Source organism: Octodon degus, unplaced genomic scaffold (genome assembly GCF_000260255.1).
Source record: "Octodon degus isolate 3935 unplaced genomic scaffold, OctDeg1.0 scaffold00069, whole genome shotgun sequence".
NCBI classification, from domain to species: domain Eukaryota; kingdom Metazoa; phylum Chordata; class Mammalia; order Rodentia; family Octodontidae; genus Octodon; species Octodon degus.
Window position 1 is genome coordinate 8,508,405 of NW_004524645.1, and position 26,545 is coordinate 8,534,949.

General features: G+C 39.5%; 1 protein-coding gene across 1 annotated transcript; it reads left to right on the forward strand.

Annotated features, from left to right (window-relative positions):
* Window positions 1–669: 669 nt before the first annotated feature.
* On the forward strand, window positions 670–26,545 carry Zrsr2 (zinc finger CCCH-type, RNA binding motif and serine/arginine rich 2). The gene is made up of 11 exons (XM_023719526.1): window positions 670–740; window positions 1,191–1,270; window positions 6,243–6,321; window positions 9,213–9,321; window positions 9,512–9,598; window positions 13,774–13,812; window positions 14,365–14,486; window positions 18,662–18,875; window positions 21,791–21,846; window positions 22,632–22,741; window positions 25,679–26,545. The coding sequence occupies exons 1-11, from the start codon at window positions 700–702 to the stop codon at window positions 26,395–26,397; spliced, it is 1,656 nt and encodes a 551-aa protein (XP_023575294.1). The 5' UTR covers window positions 670–699; the 3' UTR covers window positions 26,398–26,545.

The window sequence follows — 26,545 nt, forward strand, 5'->3', positions numbered from 1 at the left end:
GCCAAAGCAGGCGCTTAGTCCACTGAGGTCTCGCCGGCCCTTTGCTCGCATTTCTGTTCCTACCCTTCACCACGTGGGTAACGTCCATCTTCCTTCAAAACGCAACTCGAACATCTGAAACTTCCCCAGAGTTCCCACGTATGTATACCTTAGTTGTAAACTCCTGGGGAACAGTTTTATCTTTGCGTCTGCAGACCTTAAGCTTATAGTAGCCGGTATAGTAGTGACTGGAAAGGGGTGGAGTCTTGAAGCTTTACTTGAAGCGCTGATAGGTGGAGCCGTGGAAGGAGGCGGGACCTGAGTAAATAGTGACGGACGCTGGGCGCGCAGTTGTGGATGGAATGAAATTTCGTGAATGGGGAGAGCTTTACTTTTGACACCTAGACCACTAAATGTCTCGCTATGGTGTGGGGTGGGAAAAGATTGTGCTAAGGTATTGAGGAAGCACCAAGAAGAAAATGATTACTTTCAGGGTGATGGCATAGCTCCAGAGGAGTTTCCAAGAAGGAGACATTTGGATTTTTTGGGAAATATTTATTTTCCAGGGTTTTAGCAGAATGGTACTGGCTAGGTACCTCTCCACCTTTGGTTTTAGGTCTAGCCCAGAGTGAAGCTACGGCGCGGCTGCGCCTGCGCCTTTCAGCTCTTAGTCCCGCCTCTTCCGGTAGGCTCGTTGGGGGGCGGGGTAGCGCTAGTAAGATGGCGGCGCCGGGGGTTTCGGTGTTTCCCGAGAAACCGAGGTATGGTCGGCTAGAGGCGATGGAGTGGCAAGAAAGGGGGACGGAGTAGACCGGGCCTGGGCATGGAGGATGAACAAGCAGGGGAGGAATGGGAGCTGGGCCGACGGAGCGAGCCATCGCCGCTCCAACGGTAAGCGTTTTTGAGGCGTAACCCGCACTGTCACTGGCGTTGGTGGCCTCCAGGAGGCGGTGAGGGAACAGGTGGCGGGGCGGAGAAGACCTGCGCTGTGCTGTGGAAGGGTTAGATGATGGCAGTGGCGTGTTCTGTAATGAAAACTCGCGACGCAAGGTTTCTCGCTCCAGCGCCCGCCGGGCGTTTTCCTGTCAGCGGGCGCGGAGGACAGGCGAGCCGCGAGCCGCGAGCCGCGAGCCGCGAGCCGCGAGCCGCGAGCCGCGAGCGCGGGAGGCGCGGCCGCTGATGCTGTTGTGTTTGTTTTTTCAATTTGCCAGTCACAAAAAGTACAGGGCCGCCCTCAAGAAGGAGAAACGGAAGAAACGCCGGCAAGAACTCGCTCGATTGAGAGACGCAGGTAGTAGACTCTTTGTCCACTGTTCTAGGTGTGGAATCGCTCCCTTTGCTCCCGCCCAAACGTGAGACCCCAGTGTCAGAAGGAAGTCGCGTACTGAGTCCTGATGAGCTGCGGTCGCTGCTGCCTTGCGTGTGAAGCTGTGTTAGACACGTGTTGGAAACAATGCTAACACGCCGAAGAAGGGCTTAGAGTCCGGAGGACTTACGCGTTACCCGCAGATTTCTCTGTATGAGCGTGTCTGTAAAGTAATAGGACAGCATTAGGATCGCAGCAGCTATTGGTAGCACAGTCCCTGCGCAGAGCCAGTAGTCCTTGGGGAGTTTTCCTTTGTAGAACCAGTGGGAGTCTTTTTTTTTTTTTTTGGCGGAACAGAGGTAGGGTTTTGTTTGTATTTATTTATTTATCTATTTTTGTCCTTTTTTTTTTTTGCGGAACCAGGGGCGGGTTTCATTTTTATTTATTTATTTATTTGTTTATTTATTTGTTTTTGTCCCCTTTTTTGGCGGAACTGGGGGAGGGTTTTCCTTTTATTTATTTATCTATTTTTGTCTTTCTTCTTTTTTTTTTTTTTCTTTTTGGCAGAACCGGGGAGGGTTTTCTATTTATTTATTTATTTATTTATCTGTCTATTTCTGTCTTTTTTTTGGCGGAAATGGGGGAGGGTTTTAATTTTTATTTATTTATTTATCTATGTATTTTTGTCCTTGGTGGAACTGGGAGAGGGTTTTATTTTTATTTATTTATTTATCTATGTATTTTTGTCTTTTTTTTTGCGGAACCGGGGGAGGGTTTTATTTATTTATTTACTTATTCATCTATGTATTTTTGTCCTTTTTTGGCAGAAATGGGGGAGGGTTTTATTTTTTATTTATTTATTTATTTATCTATGTATTTTTGTCCTTTTTTGGCGGAACTGGGGGAGGGTTTTCTATTTATTTATCTATTTCTGTCTTTTTTTGGCGGAACTGGGGGAGGGTTTTCTATTTATTTATTTATCTGTCTTTTTCTTGGTGGAACTGCGGGAGGGTTTTATTATTTATTTATTTATGTATGTATGTATTTTTGTCCTTTTTTGGCAGAACTGGGGGAGGGTTTTATTTTTATTTATTTATTTATCTATGTATTTTTGTCTTTTTTTTTGGTGGAACCGGGAGAGGGTTTTATTTTTATTTATCTATTTTTGTCCCTTTTTTGGCGGAACCTGGGGAGGGTTTTATATTTATTTATTCATTTATTTATTTATCTGTTTTTGTCCTTTTTTAATTTTTTTCCTGCGGAACCGGGGATTGAACCCAGGTGTTTTTCAGACAGGATCTCACTATGCATTTCAGGTTGTCGTTGAGCTCACTTTGTAGCCCAAGCTGATCTCAAACTCAGAAGGATCCTCCTGCCTCAGCCTCCAGAGTGCTGGGATTACAGGCGTGTACCACCATGCCCAGCTTTGAGACCCAGCTTTGAGTTGATGGTTTTAAATTTTCATTTTTGGAAGTTTTCCTCAAATTTTAGTAATAGAAGACCCTTTCTTGACTCAAATTAGTGTCATTTTAGTATACATAAGCATCAAACTTGTTATATATTTAACTATAAAACAATACAAGTGCAAATTATAAAACAAAATGAAATTATACCTCCAGTAAAATTCAAGTTTATGTTAGGACTAAGATGCTGATGGGAATCTGGAATGCCTCTAGTATGTTGTCCTACGATGGTTTACCATTTTTTCTCCATTAAACTGTAATACTGCATTAAACTGCCATATTTTATTAAATTACTGTACTCCGTTAAATTATTTCATTAAACTAGTAGACTCCACTAAACTACTATAAACTGCTACTACTTTTCTCCTTTAAATTACTATGTTCATTTGTATAGCTGGCTATGGTGTCACTTGGCCTTCACATGTTGGAACCTAACATATCTTTAACCTACCCGTTTAATACAAAAGAATTAGGATTGGAAATGTGGACGGGAGCACTAAAACCACACGGGAGTACTGAGTTCCAGTAGTTGCTAGCCATATTATTTTGCCTATGATTATTCAATTATCCTAGACAATTTTTGAACTGAGACCACAGCCTCAAGTAAGCGGGATTCTTGAGCCTTGACAGATAGATGTCTAGAGGCTTCATTTGTCATTGGTGTTCCCAAGTCACTATTTTAGTATTAGCATTTGGAGTAGATAATATGGAAGAAACAGTGGCTGTGTTTACCTGCAACCTGTATTAGCATCTTTCTTGTAGTTGTTTTGAAAAGTGGTCTATTAGAGGCAGGACATAGGGTCAGGGATAAAAGGAAAAACAAGGGTAGGGCAGTTATTGATGGTCTTATTGCCCTCAAGCTCTCAGCTTCCTGTCCTTATTTAATGTTTCATTTTAACATACATACCTTTTAAAAACCCTCTTCCTTTTTTTCTTCTCTTAAATCTTGTAATAGCTGGTGTTTGTGTTGTATTGATTTTGTGTTTCTTTGACTTTGGAACGGGGCATCCAGAGTGAACTTTTATGGGGAGGCAGGTGAATCATATCTCTTGGTGGGTTAGTCTGTTAAAGGATCCAGGTCCTGGTCTGCCCAAGATTATATTGCTAGTGGAATATCTATACTCAGCATCTGTCTAATTTTACCCACTCTAACTCATAATCCTTTACTTAGTGGTTTTTTATGAATAGTGTGGACTACGGAACACTGCTGTTCATTGTGGCAAACATTACTCAGAAAGCTGAACCATGAAGAGCATTGCTGTAAAAGAGTGTACTGGCAAGTGATTGGTAGAAATTTCTGAAATAGTGACCTTTCAGTAGCTTTTTTAGCATCTATTCAAGTTAATCCAAAATAAACTGCCTTGTTGGAAATTAAGGAATATTAAGTATCAGTTACAAGTTACAAAACCATAGCCAGATTTCATGTGTATATTTACATGTGTAATACAATTAGATATACTGTTTGTCTGTTTTCTGTTTTTTGACAGTATGGGAGACTGAACCCAGGGCCTTTGCTCGGAGCTACATCTCCATCCCTTTTTCCTTTGTATTTTGAGACAAGGTCTCATGAAGTCACTAAGTTGTTCAAGCTGGGCTCCAATTTGTGATTTGCAGCCTCAGCCTTCCAGAGTGCTGGGATTGCAGGCATTGTGCACCACCATGCCCAGCTGATATATTTTATTTATGTGTACCCTTGCATATATTTTGATTGTGCCTATAGGGAAAATGCTGCACTCAGAACTGTTAGTGATCACTTCTGTGGTGTGAGTGAGCTTGTTTTAGGGGCAATGCAGAGTTGACTGGGTCTGTATCAAGTGTATATAGGCCATGTCTAGTCTGTGGGTGTATTTCTGTGAGTTAAGAGTCTTACTTACTGTGCCAAGTTGTCTGAACCATTATGAACACTAGATCACTTATCAGAATAATTAGACATTATTTTATGAGTTAGAACTTAGCAAAAATTTTTGCTAAATAAGTTTATTTATTTAAGAAAACTAAATTATTGTAATGAACTAGAACTTAGCCTTTGGTTAGACCTATACCCTATATGTGTGATGCACAAAGTCTTTTTCCTTTAAGCTTGAAGTCATCTGTTACATTTCCTTAGGATTGCTACATTTCCCTCCCCCCATATTTCTTCTCCATTTTCAAAGCTTGTTCCCCCTCAAATTTAAACTGTAAATACAGGAAATATATTTTTCTTCTATTGGAAATTATTTTACCATGCTTTTCTTTTTTTTACCAGGTTTTTCTTTTGACAATGCTCCAATGTTTAGAAAGTTGAAAAAAAATACAATAAATATTTAAGAACCCTTCTGTTAGATTTGTCAGTTGTTAATATTTGACCTTTTGTTTTCATATAGAGAAATACATACACAAATTTTTTTTTCTGAACCTTTTGCACGTCACTGGCAGATAACATGGCACCTCATCCCTATATCCTTCAGCCTGCATCTCCTCAGAATAAGGATGTTCTCCTGCAGAATCACAGTACCAAATTTGTACCAGTGTAAATAAACAGGAATTCAGTGGTGTGATGAACAGGCCATATTGAAACTTCCTCAAACCAAGACCATTTTGAAAAGCTCAAGCCTGTTGTTCCATATAATGCCTTGCATTCTGGATTCTGTATTAGCATATCTTCTTCTGATTACCTTTGCATTAGAAACACTTTATGACAGAATACTACAGAGCAGGTGTTATAAGCATCTTACAGCATACATTATAAGAGCCATATCACATTGCACCACTCCTCATGAATGGATTATTCCAGTTTTTTGATTTTTGGGTTTTTTTTGGCGTGACTGGGGATTAAACTCAGGCCCTTGTGCTTGCCAGGCAAGCGTTTATTCTACTGAGCTATCTCCCCGGCCCCGGATTATTCCACTGGGAGGGCTCATTGTTTCCCTTTTCCAGTTAGTCCTCATCTGTGGGATGACATTTTGAGATGGTGTAAATATCATTTTCCCAACAAACTTTCAACATATTTTAATATCTCTTTGTTAATTTTTACATTGGGAGTTGCAAAGATGATCATTTTTCTATTTAAGTGTTTCTACATGTTTTAAGTTTTCCTTCTCTAAAGATGGATACTCCTCCCTATACCTTTACCACCATTTTGAATATCACAGTGGAACCATTTATTGATTTATAAATTGTGTTATCCACTATCATTATTCTTTTTGAGAAGGATTTTTTTTAGGTGGCTCAGGCTGCCTTCAGGGCGGGTCTGGTTAGACATGGGGAGCTGGGGGTCAAACCGCAGCCTCCTGTGTCTGACTAGGTTTGCCCCAGCAGACACTTAAACAACTGAGCTAACCAATTTTGATGCTAAGTTTATACCAAGTTTAGAACCCTTATTATTAGAAAGTTTTTAAAGGTTTTTTAAAAACTATAGTTATAAAGATTAAAGAGTATGTGTATTTTCCCCCTGAATTACTGACCAAGGATTTGCAGTACTCAGAGCATTTAATAAAACATTTGAATTTTCTCAGAAGCCTCACAGAAGGAGGAGGAAGAGGACACTTTAAATGAAGAACAACTAGAAGAAGAGAAACAGTTGGAGAGAGAGAGGTCAGCGCTAATTGAATAGAACTCAGTTTTATTTCAGTATTATCAGCCTTTATTCCTAACTAGTACTTTTTTGTATAAAATTTTGTACAAAATAGGTCTTCTGAAATATCCTGTATAAACCATTCAAATCTAAGATGATGGGTTAAAAATTAGGTATTATCTTCTTTTAAAATGGAACTATTTTTCCTGTTTTTGCTACTTGCTAAATCCTTTTAATAATATTATACAGTTGTAAAAGGTGAAAATTGTTATAGTGAAAATTTGTATTTCTTTGTTTCAAATGTACATTTCTGAATTAGTAAACTTGAATATCTTGATATATTTTATTTCCTATTTGAAGATTGCTTAAGTCTTGCACCTTTCTCTTTTGGGATACTTGCTTTTTAATATGTTTTGTAAGCAATGTTATTTCTTGATGAAGGATTTAATCCTTTGTTGTATGTGTGTTGTATATTTTTCTCATCTGTTACCATCCCTTCCTTGGCTTATGATATTACTATGATTTGATTTTCATGTTGTTAACTTGCATTATGGTTGATGTCTGACTCTAAAAGTTCTTCCCTAACCAAAGATGATGAAAAGACTTTCTCTTAGTATTTTTCACAAGGTAGTTTGCTTTGTTTTAATGTGGCACACACTAATGTGTATGTATTTAATGCCACTCAACTGTACACTTAAAATGGTTACAATGCTAAATTTTAGGCATGTATATTTTATCACAATAAAAAAGTAAAATTTTTTGAAACAGATAAAAATCTTTCATGGTATTCTCTAGTTGTTTAACAGCACAGTCACTGGAAATGTTGGTGCTTTTCTTGTAATTTGTTCTTGTTAGCTACCTAAGAATCTCAGGAAGTAGAATTATCAAAATGCCTCCCTCCCACCGAAAAAAGTGTAGCAATGATTAAGAACATGGAATTGATTCAGCCATATCTGAGTTCCAATCCTGACCCCTGCTACTTACTAGCAGTGTTCAAATTTCTTAAGTTCTCTAATTGTCAATCTCCTTGTCTATAATAAGGAGATTAAATCAATCATACTATTTACCACATGGAATTGTGAAGATTAAATGAGGTCATACATGTATAGTGCTTAACAAGTATTAGGAGATGCTGTAATTATTGGCTTTTATTATAGTTGTCTGTTATGAAGACAATATATGTATAGTATGAAATAGAGAAGTTAGCTTTGTTTTTCTGTCTTAAAATGCATCTTTTAAATTACGTGTACCTTGTGTTCCTTTGATCTTTGTTTATTTCTATGTAAGTTGCATACTATTTGAGTTAATGTTGAGAAAACAGGAAACATGTGAAATATTATATGGTTTTCTGTCCTGTTTTAAAGCAGATGTATAGTATATCCAAGTTACTAAATTGTAAAGCTTTTAACATTTTACTTTTCTGTGATCTTAAATTTATATACTATCTGGTTCAGCTATGTACAATTAATATATTCCTCAGAAGATTCATAAATTGGAGTTCTGCACACTGAGACATCTGTATGGTTTCCTATGGCATGCACAGGCATGTTGATACATGCAATACCCTGGCTTTTACTATGGCTAGAAGATGTGTTCTGGAAATGGTGGTTGGAAATGGGGTATTTTTTTATGGAATATTTAAGTTATGGTTGAGTCTGGACATATGGTTAAGGCTGGACATACAACCTTATTTAATTCCTAATGTTGCTGAAGTAATACAGAATAGTTTCTCATATTTCATTTCCTTTTTACAAAAGCAGTGGGAAAATAAAACTAGATTTTAAACACCTAATTGGCAAATAAACTTTGGAAACATAAACCCCTATTTAAGTTAGAAACTTGTGATATTGGATGTTTGAGAATCTTACTGATTTTAGGTAACATTGCTTCTTACAATTGGTCACTAAAAGCAACTAAGCTGGGTATAGAGGCATGTGCCTATAATCCCAGCACATAGGAGGCTGAGGCAGGAGGATCACCATGAGTTCGAGGTTAGCCTGGGCTATGTAGTGAGTTCAAGACCAGCCTAAACTACATAGCAGACCCTGTCTTGACAAACAAAACCAACACTATTGCTAATTTATTTTTGTAGCTTTTTTCATCTTTTAGAAAGTAAATATAGGTTTCTTTATTTTGAAGTTATGTTCACAATGTAGTTTCCTGTCCCCCCCCCAAGTAGTTCAGATATTTGAAGATAATTTATAGGAGTCTCTTGGCTGTGTGAGGAAGTAGTCCAAAGGTTTATGGTAGAAGATGCCAAGTATTTGTATTGCTGCAGTCATGGAACTGCATGTGAGGAGTTGCTACAGTGAAGCCCATTAATCTGTACAATTAATATGTATTAATAATTACATAAAAAGCAACACATAGAATATGAAGAATGTGAAAAGCCAAAATGTTGCTTTGAAACTTGTTACCTACCTGTTAGGATTTAGTCATCACTGTGATCAGCCTAAAAGTAAAATCCTAATGCTATCTTTTCATAAAAAACTCACAGCTACTGAGCACTCTGGGAGGTTGAGGCATAAAGATCACAAATCCAAGCCCATCCTTAACTACCAATTTAGTTAGAGCCTGTTTCAAAGTTAAAAGGAGCAGAAGCTATAGCTCATTGTGAAGGCCCTAAGTTCCATCCCCAGTACTGAAGAAAAAAGTTGTCCCAGCCTTTCAAACTTATGAAATGTAGACACAGTAATTGCGGCTTACTACTCTGTAGGGAGATAAGTCTAGCAGGGCTTTTTCAAAAGCCCTACTCATATCTTCTGGTTCTCTTAGCCTACTTTGCTACTTTCATAATATTTTAATTCTTCCCCCAAACATGTCATTTTTATTTTTGTTTGTTATTGTGTGTCGGTCTATATTTGTAGATTAATTCCCATTACTTTTATTGATTACATTGTTACTTTCATAGGCAAAAATTACATGAGGAGTGGTTGCTGAGGGAGCAGAAGGCACAAGAAGAGTTCAGGATAAAGAAGGAAAGGGAAGAGGCAGCTAGAAAACGACAGGAAGAACAAGAGGTACAGTATTAATCCAGTAACTCATTAACAACCACATTAAATTTCATTAAGAGTTACTGATTTTGAACTTAACACAATTGGTATTATCCATTTTACCAGTAGTTTTAAAGTATTCATTTACTTGCTCTATATGTTAAATGTTTAAAGAGTGAGCCTAAAAATAAAAGACCCTATTTTTTTTCCTTTAAAGAGAAAGTTAAAGGCAGAATGGGAAGAACAGCAGAGAAAAGAGAAACAGGAGGAAGAACAGAAGCTGCAGGAGAAGAGAGAAAGAGAGGTGACTGCTGTCGTAGGACAGACCACTATGTCTTCTTAGTGTGAACGTGAGCGGTGCGATGGTTTGCAAGAATAAGCTGCGGTCATGTTGGGCTTTGGTTTTTGTTTTCCTTTCTGTGGTCATATCTTTCGTTTACTTTTAGTCTAAAGATACACTAGGGTTTCCTCATGATTCTATTTTTGAGTGTGTCTGAGAGAGGCAGATTCTTTCAATTAAGGTTTTCCTTATCTTTACCTAATCCCTTTGTATCAGGGGTTAGCAAACTTTTCTGTTAAAGGGCAGGATAGTAAAATGGTTTAGGCTTTGATGTCTATGTGGTCACTGTAGCAAAGATCCAACTCTGCCAGTGTGCGCTGAAGGCAGCCGCAGATAATACGTAAATGCATGCCTGAGGCTGCATTCCAGTAAAGCATTTCTGCAACACGGCCAGCTGGTCCCTGCCTTCTACTCTTTACCACTGTCCAGTGAGTGATGTTTTTCTGTGCTTCTGTTGTATGTGTGTTGACTTCCTTAGAGAATAATATTATGTATAGTTTCCACATTTATTTTGGTCATAGGAGGTTTAATATCTTATGACACATCAATAAGAATTACTTGATTTAAAGAAATCAGGAATTCAAATATTGAGGAATTAAAAATTCTTTTTCGTTCCTATTATTCATCTTGACTTCCTTTCTAACATAAGTTGTGATATTAACTGTAGCTAACACATAATTTTTTTCAAAATTTTATTGATAAACAGATAGCAGCTAACACATAATTGATCATTTTTAAAACCTATAATGTATTTATGTCTTCTATATCTTCTAGGATTCCTTTTTAAGCTACTATTTTGCTGCTATTCCTTAACAGTGTATTTCAAAGATACATAGTTCAGTTTCTCTTAACTGATTCATCAGGTTGTATTGTTTTTGGAATATTGCTAAATTTGGTTAGTGTGACATTGGGCAGTCACCTTGTAATGAGGAAACACGGCTTTGTTTATATCCTAGTCAGGATAGGGTAGAAGCAGCCTCCCTAGCCTTTGTTCTTGTGTTTGAGGCATCAGTTCCAGTGCACATTTTTTTGTTGTTGTTTTTTAGGAGAGGGTCTTTAGGGTGTTCAGGGTCTCACTACTAGATCGAACTCATGGTGATCCCCCTGTTTACAGCCTCTCAAGAGCTGGGATTACAAGTGTGCGGCACTAGGCCCAGTCTCAATTGCTGTCTCAGCACAGGACCTGCACACAGCAGGCCCGGGGATTGAACTCCCGGCCTCTGTGCCTGCTTACAGGTGCTTTAATCCACTGAGCTATTTGGCCAGCCCTAAAAGTTGAGAAGGATTTTTTTTTTTTGGCTGGCTCAGGCTGCCTTAAGGGCTGGTCTGGTAAGGCAGGTGGAGCTGGGGATCAAACCCCGGTATCCTGTGCCTAACTACACTTACGTGAGCAGACGCTTAAACAGCTGAGCTAACTGGCAGCCCCCCCCCCCCAGTATACGTTTTCATACTCTATTTGAGTAGTGCTTTTCAGAAGGGGCAACATCATTCTAGGTTTATAGAAGGCACAAAAATAGTTGCCATATTTTATAGAGAGGAACCAATTCTTTTTAACAGGAGAATGTGCTTCAACTGAGGCCTTTGGGAATCAGAAGCTAAGACTTCTTTATTCAGTTTATTTTATTTTTTAATTTTTATTTATCTTTTATGTATTTTAGGGAAGGGTCTACAAGGTATTCAGGGTCTCACTATTAGATCAGACTCATAGTGATTCGCCTGTGCACAGCCTCCCAAGTGCTGGGATTACAGGTGTGCACCACGATACCCAGTCTCCATTGCATCTCAGCATTCCCCGGGGGTGGGGCTGGCATGACAGGCCTGGGGATCGAACCTGGCCGCTGCTCCTGCCTTCAGGCACTTTAATCCACTGAGCTATTTGGCCAGCCCTTAAGACTTCTTTTATTGTATTTTATTCTTTTTTTTTATTTTTTAGTTTTTAGCGGAACGGGGGATTGAACTCAGGCCCTTGAGGTTTTAAATGCTTTTGTTTCAAAGGAAGTCTAGTGAGACACTTAGAAGAAGTAGGTAAAATGAAGTAAAGTCTAATTATATATAAAGGAATATGCAATGTGTGTCTCTGCTGTGTGCTGGCTACGTCTCTGATGGACAGAGATAGAGCAGGGAGATGCAAGTCTCTTCTCTCATTGACTACTTTTCTAGGTGGGGGAGTCAGATGATGGGTAAGTAAAACAGATAATTCAAAATACAGTGAGATAGTGTTAAAAGTGTAAAGAAATAAAGCAATGAGTGATGAGTGATACAGTGAAGTGATGGGGATAGAGAGAGGAGTACATAGGTTGCCTGGCTAAAGAAATCTCCTAGGACTCAATAGTTAACCAGAAAGGAAGACTTCCATCTTCTGTATTTGGGTCCACACCTGAGCACAGAGGTCTTGAGGAGAAGTAGCCTAGAAGTGGAAAGACCAGGGTGCCTGAAACTGAGAGACCAAAGGAGAGTAGGGCAGGGGCATGGGAAGAATTCAAGAGAGTAGGATGGGTCAGAGCATGCGGGTCCTCTTGGATTGGAAGGAGTTTGGATTTTATGGTAAATGTAATGGGAAGGCATTGCCCTGCTTTTAAGCTAGGAGAGACTTCATCCCTTTCATACCGTGCCCTTCAACAGATCATGCTAACTTTTGTACAAAGAATGGGATATAGGGAATGGAAGCCAAGCTGATAAGATGGAGATAGACAATGGTGCTTTGGGTGGGGGTACTGCTTTAAAATGGTAACTACAAAGATTTGAGCTGTGTTGGAAGCGAAGTTAACAGGACTCTAGCTGCTGAGTTGGGTGGGAGGGAAGAGGAAGAGAGGTAGGGGAGTTTGAGTCACATTTTTAAGAATTTTTGTGGGAGCAGATGGACAGATGGTGGAACTATTTATTGAGAGGAGCATTTAAGTGGGTTGTGAGGGTGGGTTGTAGAAGAGAACAGGACCTCTGTTTGGGAACTAGGGATATAACATAGTGGAATAGTGCATGCTTCACATGTTTAAGACCCTGAGCTTGATCCCCAGCACCAAAGAAATTAAAAACAAAACCTCTGTTTTGAGTATTTTAAATTATCCCGAACTCTTATGTGACCAGGTTCAGTTATCAAGGAAGTAGCTAGACCCAAGTCTAATGTATAGACATTCCTTGTTTAGTGACCAAGTCATGGTCCTGTGACCAGGTAGTTAAAGTGGTCACTAAGTGAGGAATTGCATATCGTATATACATTATGATACTTGGAACAAAGAAATCTCCAACTTGATGGCTTTGCTTTTATTTGCATCACTCTTACAGGAGTACTATAATGTATAACAGCATGTGAAACTACAGTACTGTACATTATACTACAATCAGCAAAAACTACAATACTCTGTAAATAAGGTGTACTGTAGATAAAAAGGACATCCTGGCTCTCTAAGTAAGATGTACAAAACTACAAAAGATGAGGCATAAGTTTGAACAATGCCTTGATCATAATTCTGAACAGTTATTAAAACAGGTAGGTCATTAAACAAGGAATATCTGTATTACTTTAAGGAGCCAGAGAAGAGGAGTCTGTGGGACATAATTTTAAACTACTTATATATCAATTAGGTAGAGATTTGCTGGCGCATTGCAAGGTATCCTTTGCATTATTGAAAACTTTGAAATTTTTCAAATATCTTAATTACTACTGGTCATGTATTTTAGCTTCTGTTAAATATTTATAATGTTTTACCCAGCATTTCATTTTATAATAATCACTAATACTTATGTTAAAAACTATGGGGGCCAGGGAGATAGCTCAGTAGAATAAGCGCTTGCTTGGCAAGCTCAGGGTCCTGAGTTCAATCCCTGGTACTGGGAAAAAAAAAAACTATAATGTGGTATATATGCTCAAGTATACTAAACTTTTAAACTAACTAAAACCATCATGAGATTATTTTAAATATTTTGCAATGTGATCTGCAATTTTCTATTCAAATAAAAATGCTAAGCTATAAATCCTTTGAAAATTATTCAGGAGATAGATTAAAACCCAGAACCTGAAGCTGTGTGCATGCGCGTGCGTATATAACATTATTATGCATGAAATTCTTAGCCAGAGAAACAAGCTGTGACTTTACCTGACTTTCAGGCTTTCATTAGTTCTATGTTTGCACCATTTATAGGAAGCGGTACAGAAGCTACTGGATCAGGCTGAAAATGAGGTACTTTAAAAACCTTTCATTAAGACTTTGAGACCAATTAATATTTTATTAGAAACAGTTCCATTAATATTAATTATTTTGGTGGGTATAGGCTATTTAGATCATATCTGGATATGTGGAACCACTTATGATGACAAACATTTCTTAATGAACAAAGACAGATAGTAGTGAATTGCCCTGTGGACTGTACTTGTTTAGGGTCCTTAAAGTATATATCAGCAGTATCATATCCTGTCAGCCCCAAATGGTTAGTTTATATTGACTCAGAGTAACTTCTGCTTCTCTCAGTGGTGGTTTGCTAAGTCTTTGAACCCTTCAAAATGGATGGACAGAAGGAAAGTCTTGATGACTGCCCCTGCTAGCAGTATTGATTCTTGGTCAAAGAAAGTAAATGGGCACCAAGAAAGTATCTCTGGACAGTGTTATACCTTAAATGTGAATATTCTCAAGTGAAGACTTTTTAAAATTTTTCGTAAAAATATTTGAATTTTTTGGAAGTAATGTAGTTTTTCATGGATCTTTATACTAATATAAAGTCATGGTTATTTTCAGCAGTTAGAAAATGGTACCAGTTGGCAGAATCCAGAACCACCCACGGATTTAAGAGTAATGGAGAAAGATCGAGCCAATTGTCCATTCTACAGTAAAACAGGAGCTTGCAGATTTGGAGATAGGTAACTAATTTTGCTTTATCGTGTCAGAATTAAGTGATTTGAAATGGTGAGATTTTTGAGTTTTTGAGAGAAGCATGGGCTTTGGTTTGAAATAGTCATTGTCAGGCATCTGCAGCTTTCTTGCTGCTTCCGTGTCTCCCCAGCCAGTTGTCTCCTGTCCCCTCCTGCTCTGTTCCCTAGCTGATAGGATTAGCCAGGTGTGTCCTTTGCAGTCCATACCTTAGGAAGACCTTTTGCATGTTTGCTTCTTGTGCTCACCTAAGTCCACAGTGAGCCACTGCAATGGAGAATTAACGTATTTGAAGTGACTGGTGCAGCCCGACTGTTATTGTTTGAATGGCACATACCATGTTCCAGAATAGGCTTTTCAAGCTTGGCATGTATAAAGGGATAACATCTGAAAGACAGGATCAAAAAAAGTAGAATAGGATTTTAAGTCACCCCTGTCAGTGAGTATGCTCAGATTTAGGAATAAGGGCCATACCCTGGCTTCAGTGACTTCTTTTCCTCTCTTTCTACAAAAGGGCTGGCCTATGGCAAGTGCTGGTATTTTCACAATTGTTACTGTTGACAAAGAGTCTGAGACAGTCTTGCTTCCTGCCTCTTTTGGATCAGTGTTTTTGAAGCATGACATTCATGTGGAAACTGTTTATCTCTTATCATTTATGAAATATTTGGTTGTCTACTACATGCCAAGTATTGCTTATCTTATAATTTAGTTTATTTATGAATGGACAAGTCATAGTGGATAAATAATTCTTAATCTATCTGAAACAAAATCTAATTATTATTATTAGATATTACGTGAAAGAGAAGATCCAATCCTAATCTTATATTCATGCTAAAAATGGACACGAACAGGAAAATTCATGAGTATTTAATGAGACATTGCTTGTCATCTCTCAGGTGTATTTTATTCATGAAATTACCCATGCCATGAAGGTTCTTTTTTCTTTAGAAAGTGAGAACATTCTTTTTTCTTTATTAATTTAAACCTTCACATTTTTTTTCATTTGTTTCATTTCATTCATTGGCACATGAAATTTTGCAATTACAGTTGCAAAGTATGAGACTGGTTCAGGTATTTTCATTGTTCACGTGATGAATTGAGACAAAATTGTGTGACATTGCTAGTTATGAAACATAGCACCATCCCTTCAGACAGTACACTGTTCTGTTCCCTTTTGCCGAGAGCCTCAGTGACTTGCTTCTTCAGGTGACACAGCTGTTCTTTTTTAAGGTTTGTTAGATCATTGGAGGAATATTTCTTTAACCTAAGCATCTCTTTGGTTGTTTTGTGATTAGCACAGAGTCCAATTCTAGAACCTTTCTAGAATTGATATTGTTTGGAGTAATAGCTTTGAGATGAGTTCTGTTTTTTTTCCCCCTTTAACAAAACATGATCACAGAGCAAATGTAAAACTTCTTTTTCTAAGTATTTAAAGTGATTTCAAGGTGACTTACAATCTCCTGTGTTAAGTTAAATAAAGTAAAGGAAATTGAAAGCAAGGAAAGGAGGAGAAAATGAGTTATTGTGAATGTACAATGTTTCTGACCTTATCGTAATGCATCCCAGGCAGATAATAAGCCATATGATTCTTACCAAAGAACAAGAATGAGTGATATCTTTCAAAAGCCAAAGATTTTCCTGGCATGAGATTCTACGTGTATCTCATGTGTAGTCTTGGATAAAGATACTGAATAGCAAAGTGGACGGTCACTTGAATGGATGTTCTGTAGTGGTTGATTGGCCTAATTATCATGACTGTCTCTTATGCTGACCTTTGATAAGTGATCTCAGCCTGGCTTTAGTGCTCCAGTGCAGTGACTCCATGAAGGACAAAGGCATTGAGTACTAGACTTTCTCCTCAAGAGGAATACTCAGCTGTGCAGTGAGGCCATTAGGCTAGTCACACCATTCATTTACTGGCTTCCTTGGGCTAAGTAATGTTCAACTGATCAGTCTGATTTGACTCGAGTATCAGACTAATGAGCATACAGTGTGCCTTAAAACACTGGTTTCCACACATGACTGATCATAGGGACCACATGAAGTTACTTTGAAAATGCAGGTTCCCCAGCCCTTGAGACTGATTGCTTGACCTGGGGCAGGACTGAAGGGGCCTCACTTTTGCCCTGGGTAGTGCATAGAATCACACAGGCTTGGTGCTACAGCTTTAAACTCCCCACTTACTAACTTGTCTTCACTGAGTTCTCATTAAATGGTACATGGCTGGTCTTTTGAATACAGATTTTAAGGACTGTTTCGAAGTCACCTGGGGATTTTCCTTAGGCAGACATTTTGGCTCTGTTCTAAAACTGACACATGCTTATTGGATACCCTGGGAATCAGAGTCACATTCATTCAGATCTAAGAGTCACATGAGCAGAATTTCAGCCTCACTACATTAGTTCCTTGCTCAGTGCTATATGTGTTTGAGACTTAGAAAATTTAGATTCACTGCTAGCATTGCTGACCAGGCTGAATCCTTATACTTTGTTCTGTCAGTACTCGCAGAAGATGGTTCTAATTATCAGGTTTCTAATTGAATAATTAGGGGATAATTTGGACAATAGAGAATTTCACATTGACGAACATTGCTTAAACATTGCTAGGCATGGTGTGTGCTGGGCATTCCATATAGGTGCCTGGATTTGTATTATAGACATGGAAAGTGATTACACATTTAGTCATTTCAGGGCCCCTGGCTTTTACTGATAGTTGCCTATTCTCAACTTTTTTTCCTTGTTTTTTACTTTACTAATTTTTTTTTGTACTAGGGATTGAATCTAGGGCCTTTGAACTGAGCTACAGCTCCAACCCTTTTGAAAATATTTTATTTTAATTAATAAGTTAGAAAAAAACTGTTTTTCAGTGCTGCTAATTGAACTCAGGACTTCGTGTTTGCCAGGCAGGTGCTGTGTCACTGATCTATACTCCCAGCACCTGAACTATTTTATTTTGAGACAGAATCTTGTTAAGTTGCCAGGTTGTTCAGGATAGGTTTGAAGTTGACATCCTCCTACTTCAGCCTCCTGGAGTGTGGGGATTGTAGGCATGCACCACTACACTGACTTTCATTTTTCTTTTCTGACATGAGTACGGATGGACTGTGCATGCTAGGCAAGTTCTCTGTTACTGAGCTATGTCTCTAGCTCCTGTCTTACTGATTTTAAATTTTAACACAAACTAGGAAATTTTTATTTATTTGTAACTTTGAACTGCATATTTTTTTCCATTTTAGGAGAAGGAAGTAAATAAAACAATGTAAACTTGTGTAAAGGATTAAAAATTACTCAGGCATAGCCAGGTCAGCTTATCCTTCCTCAGTCTAGCTTAAACTTTGAAAAGAAAATTGTTCTTCACAATGGCTAGCTACCTTCTTGAAATCATATTTCCCATTATACTCTCCAGTGAGCAGGCACCAGATTGTAGGCTCAGTCTTAGAGCCATCTCTTTCAGCCGTGTGACTTGGACAGATGTGCTTCTCGAAGTTTGAGTTTCCTACTCGGAGCAGTGGGAAAAGTGTTAGCCCCAGTTGTCCTGGTAGGTTGTAAGGGCCTGCAGGGACAAACATAAGAATAGCAAGAAAACTATAAAAGGCTATATATAGACAAGGTGGACATAGTCCACCAACTGGAAGTTCTGAGATTATCTTATTCTTATTTTTTGGTACCAAGAATCAAACTCAGGGGCTTACGCATTCCAGACAGATGCTTGTGCCATTGAGCTATATCCCCAGCCCTGCTCATCTTATTCTTTAAACATGTAAGTCACCGGAGGATTGTGTGTATGGAACAGGCTTTTACTGTTCTCACCATCCTCCCAAGATGCCATGTGGCATTTTACATCTGTCACCACACTGTTACAGCACTGGGCTTTTTTTTTGGCTCAACATAGCAAAGGCTTTTTGAACTTCATCCAGAGTTACCTGAAAGGCATATGAACTTGGCAGTCATTCCTCATTTGCCATTTTAATGAGAAAGCCAATATATTGGTGAGTCTTAGGACAGTTTTCTGAGGTGCTGAAACTTGGCATCTGAGTAAGGTTTGTTAGCTTATGATTTGACTTAAGCAGCTAAGTTACTTGAGTGTTTATCTCAGTTTCAAGCAACCTATTTGAGCTTTTTTAAAAACTACTGGACTAGTGAATTTGCTTTTCTTTTGTGTGCAGGTGTTCACGTAAACATAATTTCCCCACATCAAGTCCCACCCTTCTTATTAGAAGCATGTTTACAACATTTGGAATGGAGCAATGCAGGAGGGATGACTATGACCCTGATGCAAGCCTGGAATACAGCGAAGAGGAGACCTACCAGCAGTTCCTAGACTTCTATGATGACGTGCTGCCTGAATTTAAGAATGTGGGGAAGGTGATTCAGTTCAAGGTGGGCATGTATGTGGAGGAGGGGCCTGGTGTACCTCACTCGCGGGTGATCGATGCAGGGGGACCTGAGGCCCTGATGTTCACCTAAGTGGATTGTGCACGAGGACATGCCAATCACGGGATCAGCATGCAGTGCTTGGGAAATGTCACCCCCCAGTCCTGACAGATGCTGTCATATTTCCTGAGTGCTAGGGTCTAGGTTGGAAAGGGCCTTTCATTTATTCATTACCTTTGTGCTGTGGCTCTTTGCCAGGATTTTAATTCTCTGTGTGAGGTTGTCTGCACATAGTTACCCACAGCTTCGCTATTATGCTGCCTGTGTCTTTCTCTGTAGATGCCTCAGCTGTAGCTGAGGGGTTTGTACTGTGGCTCTACTCTGCTCACTGAGCATGCTGGTGCATTGTGTTGATGCTGCCTGCTTGCTTCTTCTGCCTAAGAAGTGTGCTTTCCTCTGAAGCTACACAGGAACATAGATCTTGATTCCTTCTTTTCCCTCACATTGTTTATTATCATTGATTACTTTCAGTACTGAACATAGTGTCCCAAGATGATGGTTTGTGATGCAGCATACTAGGTGAAAAGGAGGCATTCAGATACCAGAGCAGTACTTTACAGTATTTCCTAAACAAGCATTCAGCCATACGCAATCCCTGCTGTTCCTAGGCCTCCTTAGTTGAATCCCTGACGTAGTGAACCCTCCTACCTTGTTTGGGATTTGATCAGTTTTGAATGAAGATGCCTTTGTTATGTTAGAGCAAAGAAACTCTCTCAATTTGGAGAAAAACAGAAATGAACTGTGGCTTTTTTCCAACTACTTGAAATGACAGTAGGGAAATAGAACAGAAAAGAAACAAAAATACTCATGAAATTCAATGCTATACTTCTATCAACTGATTTCAAGATTTTGAAACATTATTTTCAAGTCTCTTTCCCTCTTAATCTTCTGGTTTTGTAGCTTGCACCTTCCTGTCTGGGCATTCCTCAGCACAAGTCATAGCTGCCATAATGCAAAGGCATGGTCACATGCAGTGATGACATGTGGAAGTGCTAACCATGAAGGCAGCATGGCTTGACCAGCCCAGTGCTCTCAGCCATGTCATTGTCCCTCTAAGTGTTCCCTCCTTGTCTTGAAAGGGAGAGGATTTGATTCTCAATGGTTCCCTTGTAGAAAGTGGGAATGGTAAAGTTTTCAAAACTTGAGATTGGTTAATGGAAATCACACCATTATCCATGGTAGGCTGCACCCTCTAACTGTGAAGATTTTGTTTTGCTTTTGGTTAAAAAACTTATAGGATGGCCAAGTTCATGCTAATCATTTTGGCAATTACAAATGGAAAGCTGTTTAGTAAATTTTTAGTAGGAAAATTTTCAGAACGTAGAATTCATTAGGGAAAAGTAATTATGGGTTCTTAGGACCACAGTATTAAATGATCTCTAAGGTCCTGGGCATGGCTGATGAGCAGTCCTTTTATTCATTCTTTTATTTATTCTTCCTCCTATGGATGGCATTGCAACTTGTTATTGAGTATGGATTCTACCCCTTTTTGGATGCTGTAATAAAAATTATCCTGGAGCAAATTTATAAAATTATTGATTCATTTTGAAGACAGAAGCTAAATAGTAGTAGGAATATCTGAGGGCCTTTTTATGAACTGTTATATAAAAACAAATCAAACTTGTTGCTTTTGAAGGCAGATGATCAAATGTTCAACCCACCTCGTAATAGAAACAGTGCATAGGAAAATGAGATATTATTCATGCCTGTTGGCCAACAAGTTCCAAATTCTACTAGTCCCAAGAGTAGGTGAGGATGTATGTGTTAGTAAAACTACTCCAGAAAGCAGTTTGCCAAGGCACAGTGAAGTGGAAGGTGTACGTAACCTATGAATTGCTCTGCTGCTCCTGGCCCACAGAGACGTGTGCAAGAATGCTGACCACAGCACCATTTATGGAAGGAAAATTGGAAGCACCTTGTACAGCCATCAGTAGTAGAGCAGATACATTAATTTGTTAATATGATTTATCTAATATATTCTAGTTGGGTCATTTGGTTAGCAGTAATACATCTTAGAAAAAAAGGAAATGTAGAATAAGTACCATTTATATAAAATTTAAAAACACAAAACAAGAATATGCATTTTCAACTAGTGCATATAAATATTATTTTGTGGGGGTTTTTTTGAGATAAGGTCTCGCAATGTAGTTCAGGCTGGCCTTGAACTTGCTATGTACCCTAGGCTGGCTTTGAATTTGCAGCAGTCCTTCCTCCTCAGTCTCCTAAGTGCTGGATTATAGACATGTGCCACCATGCCTGGCCTACATTACACATTTCTTTGTTTACGTGTGCATAGATATGTGCATATGTGTTTTGCATAGTAGACATACATTTATATGTATGATACATACGTTTCCTGGCATATAGATGTTTGTATCCTATATGTGTGTATATATTTGTATCTGTGTAGATGTGTATATGTGCAATGTGTATTTGTGTTTAAGATATGCAGGCTATGCTCAGTCTCCAGATAGTGCCCACCTATGCCATGGAGAAGAATAGGAGAGAAAAGCTTCCGATGGGCTCTCACTGTTTTACATCTTTAAACATTCTCAGTCTGGAAAATATTAGTGTTAAATTGGGTAGTATTCCTATGGGATGATTTACATTATAGTGTTTTTATGCCTGTCAGACATTTCATATTTCTGGGGAAAAAGATAGACTTAGATCAACAGAGATCAGATAACCGAGGCCTCTAGTACTGTTACATGCTGAAGTAAGTTTGACACAAGAGTTGGCTACTGTGATCTCCTTTGGAATCTTTGACTGATAATTAGTTTGGGAAATGTTAGCCTGGACCAAAAGCATTTGATGACTGGATGATTTCTTTTGTAATGATAGCATTCTTCATTGTTCCTTAGGTTAGCTGCAATTTGGAACCTCATCTGAGGGGCAATGTCTATGTTCAGTACCAGTCGTAAGTATTGTGCACATAAATGTCTTCAATTTTTGTCATAATATGGTATATTGTTTTTGTTGGTACCTGGGACCTTTCCACTGATATATAACTTTCATAGGCATAATATTTTCAAAAATATAAATATTAAGAGCTGATACAGCAACAAAGAAGGAATTTGAAAAAATACCTTTGTGTTTCACTCTTTGTATATAGTACTTTTGTAGTTTTGAATCTAACAACATGATTATATTATTATGTGTATTCTTTTTAATAATGAAAATATAAACCGAAAATGGATAACTAAAGTAGAGAAGGTAAAAATCTAAAGAGCCACAGATTGAAGCCCACAATAATGTTAGTGTGCGTTTGATAGCTAGGAGAGTGGTTACTGTATCACTTCTGCTGGCCTTGCTGCTTGTCTTGTCACATCATGTGTAACAGGTTCAATTAAGCATGGTAGTATGGAGCATCACAGACCTAGCTGAGAAAACAAAGGCACTAACAATGGAACACACCCCTGCAACTTTAATGGTCCAGTCTTAGATTGGGAAGATTTGACTCAAGCCAATTCCCATGCATCTGAAGTGTTCAGCGGGTTAGTAAAAAGGTTTCTGAGTTAACTGTGAGAGAGCTGTAGGAGCCTGAATGTTTTAATGAGGACTCCTTGGCAGTACAAAAAGAGTGAACTTGGTGGTCTTACAGTAAATTAATAAAGCTGTTAATTCATAATAGGGTTGATCTACCTTAATAGTATAACTCTAATGAGTTACTATAAATCATATCCTTTGATTTTTGGTTTAAAGGGAAGAGGAATGCCAAGCAGCCCTTTCTTTGTTTAATGGACGATGGTATGCAGGAAGACAGCTTCAGTGTGAATTCTGCCCAGTGACCCGGTGGAAAATGGCAATTTGTGGTAATGACTTTTCCTCAGTTGTCCCATTATTATATAAAGGGATATTCTGGGGGCAGTCTTTTATGGGATGAGGCATAGCTTTTGCCTTATGCAGATGAACAGAGGTATTACATAAAGGACACTACAGTGGTGATCTGTAACAGACCTTGTGGATCACTTTATAGGTGAGGCGACTAAGGTCACAACGTATCAGTGAGAATTAGGGCTAGAATTTCAGTCTTTTGCTCTTCAGTCTGAGACACCTGTCTGACAATGCAGGAAGCCTGAGAAGCCGTTTTTAGGGACCCTCATTGTCCTTGTTGCAGTTTCAGAGCTGTTCTCTATTCATTGGCGCTCTTCATTTTGAGTTGTTTATTCCCTTCTTTGTCCCTAAGGAGTCTCCCACCATCATTACCACTACGCACATTGCCTATGGATGACATTTCATACCTTACTTGATTCATGGCCATGGTCCTGTAGGATCAGTTAAGTGTGCATTCAGTGTGTTCAGTTAGACTGGCTCATTGGACAGTGGCAGTGAACCAGGAAGGGATTTGGCATTCCAGCCCGCTGTGCTGGCTGGAGAGTAGCCAGCAGCTTCAGAGGCCTAGTCATTTTCTGATGTCTAAAAGTGGCCTTGGACAAAGCAGTGTGGAAGTTCCCCAGATGAATAGGTGATGCCTCAGGGGTGCATTTGTCTTTCCCTTCACTTGTGTTTCTTTGCTCTGTGCGCTCACCTGCTGAAAATGTCTTAGTAAAAATGCATAATTTATAAAGTCTGAATCTTTAGTAGCTTTGTCTTAATGGATGCTGACATTTAAAAACCATTTTTTATGAAGAATGAAAAGATTTTAGAATTCTTTGGCTTAAAACCAGAAGAACCCTTACACTGTAAGTTTAAAAGCTCAGGAGATGAAAAAGATGGAACTGTTTCACCCATACAGGCAGTTTCTTGCGCCGTTCAAGGGAATGCAGTCATTTATTTCAGGGAGGGACTTCTGAATATGGCTTGGACTGTCTCAAAACAGGACACTTTTTTTAAAAAAAAATCACAGATCTGTTGTTTGCTTAGTGATTAATGATGTCGAATAGCTATGTTTTTGTTATTGGCCATTTGTATGTCATCTTTGGAAAGAAGTCTGTTCAGATCCTTGGTCCATCGTTAGTTAGGCTGGCTTTTTACTGAATAATCAGAGTTCTTAACTTTGTGTACAAGTACCTGATCACAATACAATGTGTAAATACTTTTTTGTTTTCTGTGTGCTTTTTATTTTGTGTCCTTTGAAGCACAGAAGATTTTATGGGGCTTTACTTTTCTTTCTGGCTTATGCATTTGGTGTCCTGTCTAGGACTCTGTTGCTCAGGTTCTCAAGTATTTATGGGTAATATTTCTTCTTCAGTCAATTTCATCTCTTACATTTAGGTCATTGATACAGTTTGCCTTAATTTTTTTAATGTATCTGGTTGTTACAGGGTCTCACTACACAGCTGGACTCATAATGATCCTCCTGTTTTCAGCCTCTCCAGCACTGGGATTATAGGTGTGGGCCACTACCTCTGGACTCTGGCCGGCTCAGCCCGCTCTCGGGGTGGGGCTGGCATGGCATGTGGTGCTGGGGATCAAACCACATTCCCTGCACTTGCCAAAGCTTGCCTAAGCAGGCACTTTAGTCTGCTGAGCTATCTTGCCAGCCCTGCCTTAATTTTTGTACAATGTGTGTGGTATGGAGGAATTTCATTATTAACCGCTTTGTGTATGTGGGGAACTTGATGTTTTTTAAGTTTGATAATCCCAGAAAGATTATAGCACTCCAAAAGATCTGAGTAGTTCAGCCTGCCCTGAGGGTGGGGCTGGCATTGCATGTAGTGCTGGGGATTGAACCATGGTCCCCTGCCCTTGCCTAAGCAGGCGCTTTAGAACGCTGAGCTATCTTGCCAGCCCAGATTTAGCTTTTAATACAGGATCTTCTGTATTAAAAGCACTTTGTGGGTTGGGGAGCTAGCCCGGTGGTCTAAGTGCCTGCCTGGCAAGTGCAAGGACCTGAGTTCAATCCCTAGTAACATATGCTGTGCCGGCCCCAGAGCCCCAGGTGCACCGTGCCAGCCACCGAAACCAGGCGTGGTAGTGCACGCCTGTAATCCCAGCACTGAGAACAGTTAAGACAGGAGCATCACTACAAGTCCGAACTGCATAGTGAGACCCTATATCAAATAAATAAATTTAACAAAATCACTTTGTAAATTTATGACCAGTGTTTATCATCTTATTCTTAAAATGTGAAGAATATGCAACATCCTCTACTTATATTTGGCCATTTCTTTTAACCAATAGTTCTATTCTGCCATTACTGTGCCCTCAAGGCATGCGGCTACATGGATCCCGAGGTCTGGTTTTTTAATTTTAATAAGGGATAAAAATAGTCACTTAGTGGATAGTAAAGCTGTAGGAAGAATAACATGGTTACCATGTTTTCTCTTGCATTCTGCACTACAGTAGGGACACGGGATGTTGTGATTAATTAAATCTTCAAATTCATTGCCTTTCCAAGTGCCATTGATAGAGCATTTGACTATTTTAGGAATTCTGGGAACCACACTATTAGTTTGGTTTATGTAATCGCCCCCACCCCAAATTCATTTTATTTTACTTTAGGTTTTTTAAGACAGGCTCTTGCTGTGCAGCTCAGGCTGGCCTTGGACTCACGTTGTAGTCCAGGCTGGTCTCAAACTTGCAGCAGTCTTCCTGCCTCAGCCTTCTGAGTGCTGGGATGTAAGTCCCTTTTAATTAATAAAGGGAAGGCAATAGTTGAAAGCTATCCAGCACCAGAAGTGCACCTTTCTCAAATAAGAGTCTGTATTAAAAGCTAAATCTACTAGAAACTACTCAGATCTTTTGAAAGGTTAAGCACCACCTTTGGCACACTCAGCAGTGACTATCGTTTCATCTCTGCCATGCAGGTTTATTTGAAATACAACAGTGTCCAAGAGGAAAACATTGCAACTTTCTCCATGTATTCAGAAATCCCAACAATGAATTTTGGGAAGCTAATAGAGACCTCTACCTGTCTCCAGATCGGACTGGCTCCTCCTTTGGTAAAAACATAGACAGGAGGGAGAGGGCGGGCCACCATGACGATTACTATGGCAGGCCCCGGAGAAGGAGGAGCCTTAGTCCAGACCACTCCTACAAGAGAAACGGGGAGTCCGAGAGGAAGAGGAGAACCAGTCACAGGGGTAAGAAATCTCACAAACACACAAGGAGTCATGAGAGGCATAGCTCCCGAAGTAGAGGAAGAAAAAGGAACCGCAGCCGGGGCCAGAGCCGCAGGGGCCGCAGGAGCAGGAGCCGGAGCCGGAGCAGGAGCAAGAGCAGGACCCGGACCCGAAGCCGGAGCAGGACCCGGAGCCGGAGCCGGAGCCGGAGCCGAAACCGGAGCCGGAGCCGAAACCGGAGCCGGAGCCGGAGCCGAAACCGGAGCCGAAACCGGAATCGGAGCCGGAGCCGGAGCCGGAGCCGAAGCCGAAGCCGAAGCCGAAGCCGTAGTAGGACTAGAAGCAGAAGCAGGAGCCGAACCCGCAGCTGGAGCCGAAGCAGGAGCAGGTCTAGGTCCAGGAGTCGTGGCGGCCGGAGGTCAGACAGTAGAGACAGAGCCATTCAGAGTCCCAAATCCAAATAAAACTCTTTTGTTCTTAAATGATTGTATATCTTGCTTATTATGGGTGCCTATACCTGGCTAGAAGGTTATAAGCTTAAATGGGTTCGTGAATCTGGGCTAGGAATCCTGTAGTTGAGTGTCGGTCACAAGAAATAGTGTTTCTTCAAGT

Coding starts and splice junctions, on each gene's coding strand:
- Zrsr2 (XM_023719526.1), top strand. CDS start 700: ATGGCGGCGCCGGGGGTTTCGGTGTTTCCCGAGAAACCGAG. Junction 18,876..21,790: donor GGAAGGTGATTCAGTTCAAG/GTGGGCATGTAT, acceptor ATTGTTCCTTAG/GTTAGCTGCAATTTGGAACC. Junction 22,742..25,678: donor GTGGAAAATGGCAATTTGTG/GTAATGACTTTT, acceptor TCTGCCATGCAG/GTTTATTTGAAATACAACAG.